This window comes from Alligator sinensis, unplaced genomic scaffold (assembly GCF_000455745.1).
Source record: "Alligator sinensis unplaced genomic scaffold, ASM45574v1 scaffold570_1, whole genome shotgun sequence".
Classification (NCBI taxonomy): Eukaryota; Metazoa; Chordata; order Crocodylia; family Alligatoridae; genus Alligator; species Alligator sinensis.
Genome location: NW_005841997.1, coordinates 549,072 through 559,116, shown reverse-complemented (window position 1 = coordinate 559,116; position 10,045 = coordinate 549,072). Strand labels below are relative to the sequence as shown.

General features: G+C 41.7%; 1 protein-coding gene across 1 annotated transcript in view; it reads left to right on the top strand.

Annotated features, from left to right (window-relative positions):
- The window catches only part of CLTCL1 (clathrin heavy chain like 1), a 43,698-nt gene extending 37,059 nt beyond the window's left edge, over window positions 1-6,639 (top strand). The window contains 3 exon segments of the mRNA XM_014518928.2: window positions 1-140; window positions 3,970-4,045; window positions 5,216-6,639. The exon segment at window positions 1-140 is cut by the window's left edge and continues 13 nt beyond it. Of these exon segments, the coding sequence (XP_014374414.1) occupies window positions 1-140; window positions 3,970-4,045; window positions 5,216-5,331 (332 nt within the window). The 3' untranslated portion in view covers window positions 5,332-6,639.
- The last annotated feature ends 3,406 nt before the right edge of the window (window positions 6,640-10,045 follow it).

The window sequence follows — 10,045 nt, the reverse complement described above, 5'->3', positions numbered from 1 at the left end:
AGGAATGTTTTGCAGCTTGTCTCTTCACATGCTATGACTTGCTGCATCCAGATGTAGTCCTTGAGTTGGCCTGGAGGCATAACATCATGGACTTTGCGATGCCTTATTTCATCCAGGTGATGAGGGAATACCTTACCAAAGTGAGTATTTGATTCTCTTGGAAAGCTCAGTTCTTTACCCTAATCTGTTGTAATGTCCATGGCTTATCCAGCAACACATTTTTATACTGAATTCTTCTCAAAGACTAGTTGTGAGGGGGAGGTTCTCTTCTGTTTGATCTGAACAGCAAGAGTGAAATCAGGTGCACTTGTAACTTGGCTTACAGTTTTTAATTAGACATTCTAACTGTCAGTTTTAAAAGACCTAAATATGAGCTATGACTGGTCACCAGAGTTGACTTGTGACTCCAAACTCCCAGCAGGAAAGGAAAGTGGTGTACTTGTTGTTTTTGTTCAAACATGTAGGCTGGCTGTAGTTTGAACTTCAGATGCTTCAGTTGGGCAATGCAGGTGCCCTTTATAACTGGGTAGGGGGTGTCTTTGGCTCTTTTCTGTTCTAGACTCAACATCATGGCTCTTGACTTAATCTCAAGACTAAAACACCAACAGCTGCTTGGATCTTGGGTTGCCAGAAGGGTAATGGGCTTGGAGTGGTGGCTAGTTTTTTTCTAAAAGCAGTGCTGTCTCTACTATGAATGGCTCTACATCCACAACCTATGAGGGTGTGCTGCTCTTATTCTAAGTAACTAACTAAAGTAGGTAGCTCCAGAATCTCAGGCCAAACTATTGTAAACACTCTACCAGTGTGAATGCTAAATGATGACTTGACACCAATTAAATAGAAGAAAAGGACATGCTGGTCATCCAACTGAATACTTAACTACCAGTGCCCTACTTGTTGATGCAGTTTTAAACCTTTAATGTTGCCTTGAAGGCCCTTAGTTGGATGAGTCTACATAACTCTTTTCAAAAGTTACTGCATCCTCCGTAGCTCTTTTTTTGCAAACCTCCCAGCTGTTGAATCTGTCCTTTTTTTTTTTTTTAAAAAAACAAACAAACAAAAAAACCCTGATTTCTCTCAAATAGGGCTGTAGCAGTAGGGGCTGTCTATCTCAATGGTGGACAGTTGGAACCAAGTATAATTCATGCTTCTGGCTAACTAAAACAGGTAGTACAAGTCTAAACCAAACAGCAAGTCTTGTATGAAAGCAGTCTCTCTCCTTTTTTTCCTCTCTCTTTTTCTCTCTCTCTTTCTGGGGTTAGAGTTGCACAAGTATCTAGCCAGTAGGTGATGCATCTTGAATCACCTGAACAAGTCTACTTACCTCACAGCAAGTATCTATCTACAAACAAGCAAGCTGTCCAGTGCCTATGCACTATCATGATTTAAACACAAGTAACAGCTTTTTTTTTTCTTAATAGTTAAATAACCTAGAAACTCTGACTTCTCTGATTTTTGTTGCCACTATCAAGTTAAGTAATTCCCTCTGAATTTTCTTACAGGTTGATGGGCTGTTTAATAAGGTGACAGTCTCTGATTTTAAACTCTGTGTTCATTTGTGTCCCTTGACATCTAGGATTCTGTTACAGGAACCTAGCTGTAGTTTCTGCCAGAAGAGCAGTATAATCTAGCTTTTTTTTGTCTAACTCCATTTCCTGTTCACTTCTAATGCATTTAGAAAAGCAGTTTCTCACAAACAGCTTGAAAATCCAACCAGACTTTGCTTTTTTGCCTCTCTACCCCAGAGAAGTGAATGCTCTTTTTGCTTATAAAAACTTTTTTTGGCTAATACTTTCAAGAAGGTCACGCAACATTCAGTACAGACTTCAAATGTTTCAAACTTTTTTTTTGTAGCAGAGGATATTTCTGATAAACCTTAAAATGGGTGAGGTAGGACTAGGGAAATATCTACTGAACTCATTTGTCAAACTAGTATCCAACTACTCCGCATACAGCCTGGTACTCTAAAAAGTGGCTGACCTCTGTGTTGGGACACTTACAGCAGAAATACTGACCTGCTTAAAACTGAAATAACGTAACATACATAGTTGCTGTGTGTGGGTTTTTTACAAACTATTGGTATCAAATGTGAGACTAAAGCCTCTTTTACTTAAACCCAAGTACAGTAGATAGTCCAAATGGAATAAAATGTTTTTAAAAGCACTCTGAAACTGCTGGTTGGATTTGCAAGTGACCACTACCCACTAAATACTGGATAACTTCCCAGAAGAACATGCATGGTGAGACTGGTTACAGTGGAACTAATTTTAGTCTGTGAAATTAACTATGGAGAATGTGGAATAGAATGGGCTTTTCTCTAACTGATTATGCTGTTTTTATACCCTCATGTTGTTGTATTATCTTGTCACTGGGAAGTATGGACTAGTTCTTCATTTAGCAGGAAACATTTAATTGCTTCTATTATTCGGCATAGGAAAAACACAAAATACAGGAACTCTACCTCCTTTTAAAAAAAAAAAAAAGGCTGCCCCATTTAGTACTGGCTTCCAGTTCACACATTTCTATATGTATCTCTAATTTGAGATACTTGGACTACTAAGAATCGGTGGGGAGAAGCCTCTTCCTATGGTGGGAAGAACAGGATGAGTAAATGACTGCTGGCAGCAAAATCTAACAGATTGACTGACTGGTTTTAATCTCGACTAGAGTATTATACCCCACTTGTGGATGGCTGTAAAGATGCTGTGGACTGCATATAAATAAAGTGCTGATCCTGGGGGAATAGCTGCATTTCAGTTGGTGGGCAAGCTTCCTTACTTGAGCATCAAATGGTAGTGCCAGATAGAATAGGTTGGATTCCTCCTTTTTTAAATCATGTACAGATACCTGCTGTGGATGTTTTCTGGATCATCCATTAGGAATGGCAGTTAGTTCATGCTTAAAGAGATGTAAGGGGGTGGGGGGGAAGATGCAAGGTCTGCTGCTAGCTGTGGTACCAAAATAGTTTTTACTTGATCCTTTGCCAACCAGATTAGTAAATAATTCCAAGGAACACTAAAACATCTTCTGTCTCGTCAGCAAGAATTAACTGTAACACTTGACAGCCCCCACAAGATAACTAGATTCTCTTCAGACTAAGTCCTTGTTTCTTATGAGCTTGCTGTTGAAATCTGGATTTCTGGAAAAAGGAGAGTGGGGGTGGCAGACTACATTCAGTAATGGACTTGCTCATTTCTAGTGCTTTTGATGCACCCCCCAACTGCACACCCGGCTAAGAAGATGCATTTAAAATACTCTTCCAGGCCAGGTGTCAACTTACAAAGTACACCTTGAAGGCTCCAATGTTAGCTTCTGACTGAGTCCTTTCATATCTGCTCCTCTCTTTCTTTCACTTGCCCATGGACAATACTGTCCTGAGTCTAGGACACGGCCTTCTGAAAGAACTTTTTATATTCCAGTTTCAAGTCCTATATTGGAGACCTCATTCTATCAGTCTGAAGTGGCCTAAAGGCCATGGGACTCATGCTTCTCTGTAGACTCAAGGCTCAATTGCTCCAAACTATGCGTGGCTTAAGCCAGCTTTCTTCTATTTCTTCCCCCCCCCTACCCAGTACACAATCTATTAGCAGGCCATCTTTTTTTTCAGAAGTAAATGTATTCTGAAAGCAGATGTGTTCACAAACTTGAGATCTGGCAGATGTAGTTCTCCATGTAAGAAAAGACTCCAAAATGCTATTCAGTAAGTTAGAATCCTACTCTAGCCAACATTAGACAAGTGCTAACCCTCAAGGCTGATATTAGATTTTGCTCATACATCAGAGCAATTTAGAACTTTTTAAAACCTTCCCTTTTTGGATGCATTAGTCCATAAACCACTAGGATGTTAACTTCAAAATAAGCCTTGGAAAGCACATGCCATATCTGAAGCATCTGATCTCTCGTAAAGAGGTGGCACATGAGATGTCTAGGCAAGGTCTTCATACACCTCTCCTGTTCACTTTGACATAGGTGGATAAACTTGATGCTTCTGAAAGCCTAAGGAAAGAAGAGGAGCAAGTAGCTGAACCCACTCCAATAGTATTTGGTAGGTGAAAGACTTACTTTCTTTATTGATGGCAGGTTATTTTCAGTTTGGCCTACATCATGGGAGACCCAGCTTTCTTGGTGCCTTTTTGCAGTAGGGTTTATCTACATCCAGTCAAATCAAAGCAGTTTTTTCACCCCCTCATGGGAACACTTGAAGTTTCTTATGCTGGATGAATCTAGCAGGTAGTGCATAAATGCTAGAAAGCTTCATGTGACACCTTTTTTTTTTTTTTTTTTAACTTGAAATACCAGCTACATTCTCCCCACTGGAGCTTGCTGCTGCTGCTGCTGCTCCCCAAACTGGAAGACTTCTAGTGTGGGAACAGAAGCCTTGAGGTGAATGCAGCTACAGTTTCTAGGCTTCCAAGTAAAGCAAATTGTTCTATTATCTCTTATGAGATCAGAATGGGATATTAGAGAAAAGTCTGCTACTCCCATGGACACTGGGAAGCACGTTGCAGAATGACTTGTGCAACACCACTTAAAAAAAAAAAAAAAAAAAAAAAAAAGCAGCACACTTGGCTGAGTTGTGGAAAGGTAGATTCTGCTCTACTGTACTAGAGCAGCTTTAGTAAGGGGCAGAGACTTGATTAGTTCTTGGTTCTAGAAACCCAAGTTCCATGTCTGCATGAAGCATGTGTGCTACTTGTGCTCCTAAAAGCAAATGAGTCTTGTGGTAAATGTGCATATGCTGCTTAAATGTAACTAATAGTTTTGAACAGCTTTGACTTGACTGCATGATTTGAAGCATTATTGCTCATTCTGGGTAAAATTGTGGTCATAAAACAAATGATTGACTTTGGGTACTTGGATCCCCTTCGGTCCCCAAATCATAGCTTACTTAATTGGTGTGATCTTCTAGATCTGTCAGTCTGGCCCAGAGGCTCTTTTTAAGCATGTATTTGCCTTTTCATGGTGCAGAGCAGACAATGGCAGAGACCCAATCTTCCCTTCTATGTACGATTTTTGGGTCTTGCTAACTCTTCCAAATAGCTTCTCCTTTTTTTTTAAAGGGGGAGGGGAGGAAATCACCACACTTCTATTTTTAAAGAACAGTATTGCAGGGACTTGCAATGCTTTTGTGTAGGGCTGTTTTTGTTTTGGGGCGGGGGGGGGTTGTTCATTTTTCTTCAGACTAATACTTTTTTTTTTTCCTTTCCCTCATCAGGCCAGCAGCTGATGCTAACAGCAGGGCCAAATGCAGTACCTCCCCAGGCAAACTTCCCTTACGGATACACAGCACCAGGATTCACTCAGCCACCTGTTTATGGCTTCAACATGTAACTAGCTCTCTGATGGACCTTCGCTGGGTTCTCCCCCTTCCTGTCCCTCTGACTTCTCCAGGAAGTGTATGATGGTCCTAAAGGCACAGATGACCCTCTGGCCAAACACTTTTTTCTTTTTGCTGCCCTGCTCAGTGACAAGACTTCCAGAGGATGCCTGTTGCTGTTATTTATTGCTATTGTCCGGTTACATTTCAACCTCCTGAAAGGCAGCTTTAGTTAACTACATTGCAAGACTTGTGTGAAGTCAAGGCACTATTTCACTAAAACTCAATGCATAGCAATAACTGCTTGTGGCCAGGGAGAAGTAGGAGCATCTTTTCCTTGTTGTGAAGCCCATTGCTGGCAGTGGCCTGCACTGGGCAGTTGCCTGGCACCAAGTTGTTAAAGCTTTAATTCAAAGCTACTTTATTGAGTAGCCAGGATGTTTGAATTCAACTTGGCATCTTCTTGCTGGCAGACTGCTAGAAGTTTGTCTAAACCTGACTGCCCCATTCTGTTTGCCATGCTGTGTGCAAAAAAGGAAAATGAGTTTTCTAATATTTAAGATGGCCTGGAAATGTAGACAAATACTGGGAAAAGTTCTTTTCTGCTAAATTGTTGGGTGCAAGATAGGTTTGTTCTTTTGGAGTAGGTCTTGAGACTTTGACTAAACAGAATAAATCTGTTTGTACCAGAGTAAACACTTCCCAGAAGCTGTTTGTCTAATGAGAAGAGAGCATGTTACTCATTGACGTTAAATGGTACAAAAGGAAACCTCAGCTATATGTATGGCAAGTTGGGAAAATAGCAGGAGTGTGCGCGTGTGTGCATGGGCTGCCAAAGTACTAGAGTATATGCAAAGGTAATGAGGATTCAAAGAGCACAGTGGTGGGATGGGGGGAGGGACATTATTGCTAAAAGCTATTTTTGAAGTAGTGGGGAGGGACATAATCCTGGTCTTGCACCTTTTTTAATTCTGGTTCTGGGGTTGTCTTCCTGCCACACCTTTGTCACATGGATTCTAACTCCTGACTCTGCATGGGGTGCTATCTGAACTGACAGCACTCAGTGACTCTTGGTTTTGCTATGCTGCAGTAATATAACTGGCATGTCCACCCCACATGCGCGCACACTTTCTTTTGAGAATGCCAACAGGGATGTATTATTAATTTGTGCCACTCTCCAAATACATGTATCATTAACGTTTTATGTACTGAAATTAGATAACAATGTATAATTTATGGTTATGAATCTTGTGCTAATCATGAATATTATAAAAGTTCAATTATAAATGTAAAACTGCAATGTCCACTGAGTGGTCTTAGTCTTGATTTTTGCTTGCTTTTTTTTTTTTTCTTGGTGAGGAGCAAAGTTCTAAGGAAACTTTTTAGTGTTTGACTCATTGTTCACCCCTAGATGTCTTGTTAGAGGTGGAATATCCAATTGAGTGCTCTGAGAGCAGCTTCAGAAACAAGGTGTCATGTATGGACTAAGATGCAAACTGGACAGTTATTTGTTTGCGAAGTCAGTGGCCTGGAGAAATGTGAGAAACTTAAGCAAAAGCAGCATGTGAATGTGGCCTAAACCTCCCCCTTTTCAATGCTAGAAGAATGTTTTCTTTTTCTGCTCCTACCACACTGGCTTACATTCACTACTCTGTGTGGTAAAGTGGGAGTTCTTATAGCATATATTTTGCTATTACTGTTCTCAAATCCTAATGTTTCCTCCCCTACTTCTACTTGGAAACATCTAATAGAAGTACACCTTACATTTTTCCTTTTTAAAGGAAATCCAAATCCTGACCAGCCTTGAAAGTTACAGAAATTTGGCAGGTGTACATGTGCTATTTGCTACGCCCACTTTTTTGTATACTTCATAGGTGCTATAGATCAAAATGGAGCACCTCTTATTTGTTACCTAGTGGCACAGCATGTCTGGAGCAAGAGAGGATTTTGCCTGAACAGGAAGCCACCAGCAGCAGTTGTGAGGGCTGAAATGAACTTGGCTTTTGAGTCTTGGTTAAATATTTGACACTCAAGTGTAATTTAGGATGGCTGGTAATCTTTTTTCCTTAATTGCTTACTGTCTTTTGCATGTGCTTGCACTTGGAGTAACACCTGGAAAAGGCTATGGCTAGATGCTTCCAGGTACCTTACTAACCAGGAAGGGCACAAAACATCACGAGAAGAAATAAGTTGTTCCCCTTCTTAGTCTTGGTACAGAAACTTTAGTTAGTTTCCAATTCATCTGTCACCACTAATTAAACTTAAGAGGCATCCTAAGATCCTTGTGGATTGGAGCTAAGGGTGAAGACCAAATACTGAAATGGGAGGGTATACTTGTAATTGGATCCCTGGTGCAGGCACAACAACATGGTTCTTTTAACATTTTAAAATTGTAGGGGGTCCTCTCAGTTGGAGCAACACTTGAACTTACAGGCTTATACAAAATCTTGCAGTGAGGTGGGTGACTAGGCATTCTTGTGGCATGTAAGAACCACTTAGCTCCTTGGCAAGTCTTGTGGAAGCTGGCTCTTTTGGCCTCTGGGCAGGTGGGGGTTTGGGTCTGGAAACTCCTTGAACTGATCTTGTGTACAGCTGCTTGGTAGACTTTTACAGGAACAGTTAAAGTGAGCTAGAATTAAGCTAACTGCCATACTTTGCCCAGCTCTAATAGTGGTTTTGTTTTCAATTTAACCTCCCCTGAGTCTTATGGTAGGTAACTATCCATGGGAGGAAAGAATTCTTAAAATAAAGGTTGTGGGGAAAGCATGTCATCTATGAGGAAATGCTTCAGTACTGTGCAACCATGCTCTGAACATGTTCTTACCTAGGACTTGGCTAGCTTTGAAATTTTAAGCTCTAGAAGATCAGTTCCCCTTATGAGACTTAACCCTCTTTTGCAGGGCTGATCCACATTAAGATGTGGAGGGTAATTAATGCCTCAAGGCATCACACAAACATGACAGTAGGGTTTTTGGGGAGGGAGGAGAAAGAGTATGAAGTCTATATGTATACTGTCTTGCACAGCACTTGGGAGAAGAGTGGCCTTACTATACTCAGCATAAGACTTGGAACCAACTACTGTGGTGAACTTGGAACATTTGGAACAAGGTGTAAGGCCATGAACTAGCTACTGAATGCAACAAGTTTGAACACATGCAAAAAAGCCCCCAAATTTGTCTGGCCCTATCTTTTGAAGACTCAAATTTCAGGGGGATTGAGGGGGTAGAATATAGGACTGACTGCTATTTAGAAAGCAAGTGATTTTGTAACCAGTGGTAAACTTCATATTTAGATTATCCAAATTCAATTCTCCAAGTAATTGTGGCACCAGAGAGCTTTTAAGTCCATTTTTTAAATCACTTGGCCTTTCCTTTCTGGTAGGGCCCTATGTGTATATTTTTTTTTTTTTTTTTTTTCCTGGGTCAGTGACTATAAGTGTACATACTACACTTATACCTGACTTGGAATAAATGGACCTTGTTTGCTAGTTTTGAAAGGTAACTGAACTAGACTACATCTCTTGGATGCAGGAGCTTTTAACATCCTAGACAAAATGTTATCTCAACTAGCCTACCTGCTGCATGGATCTTAATTCACTACTTGTACCTTCTTACCACTAGTTCTCTAAACTGTGGGAAAACAAAAGCACTGTTGAAAGCTAGAGATGTACCAGTACCTTGGTCCATGTTGTACTGGTACCAATAAAAGGAAAATTGACATTATTGGCAGTTAGCTTTTTTTTTGCCTGATGTGGCTGATAATATCACAGTAAATGTAATATGCATGCAGCCAGCCTGGAAGCTTGGAGAGAGCGGCTTCAGGCTCATAGGTCTGTTGGGGTGGGGGGAGAAGGGCAGGTGCTGCCTAGCTGGGGTGAGGAATGGGACAGAGTCATGAGCATCTTGTCTGGGGGAAGGAGCTCCTGCCACTGCACAAACTCCTGTACCTCCCCCTGGAAATATGTGTGGACCTGCATATGGCACAAAGGCAGGCTGCCCCTGTGTTAGTGGTGGCACCAGGCTATTTCTGGGAGGTGGGCTTGGCCAGAGTTGCACTGGGAGCAGGATTATATTGGGGGGGGGGGGGGGAACTACAGTATTCACTGTAGCCACCCTATAGTCCCCCTCCCAGTACTGCCATGTGTCTCACACAGCCAGCAGCTGCAGCCTGCCATTGCCCCACACAGATATGGGGGGGAACATGACCCCCATATCTCCACCAGGGGTGCACAGTGGTGGGATCCCCCTGCACTCCCTGGACAAGCTGCTGGCAGTTCTGTCCTGCATCTTTCCCTGCCCCAGTCCTACTCTCTCCCTCATGGTAGGGGCCTTGATGTGTGCCCTCCCCCACCCAACAGACTTACCAGCCCAAAGCTACTCTTCAAGCTGCTGGGCTGTATGTTGGCAATTAGATTGGTATTGTCTGATATGGCTCGTTAATAATCAGCCATTGGTATCAGCACAAGAATTCTTTATTGGTGCACCCCTATTGAAAACACAATGAGGTGCGGGCTTTACTGAGTCATGTGTGCGCCACGCTTCTAGACTCCCTACTTACAAAGACTGCTTATGAAGCCGGAATGAGGCTGTGCTGCTAGCAAAAATAAAAAGCTAAGCTGGTTGCATATGACTTGGAGGTAAAAAATTAAGACCACTTTTGGGTATAGAAAAGGGAAGCTAAGCCAAGACAGAGAACATCTAGAGCAGGGGCTCCCAAAGTTTTTTTGCG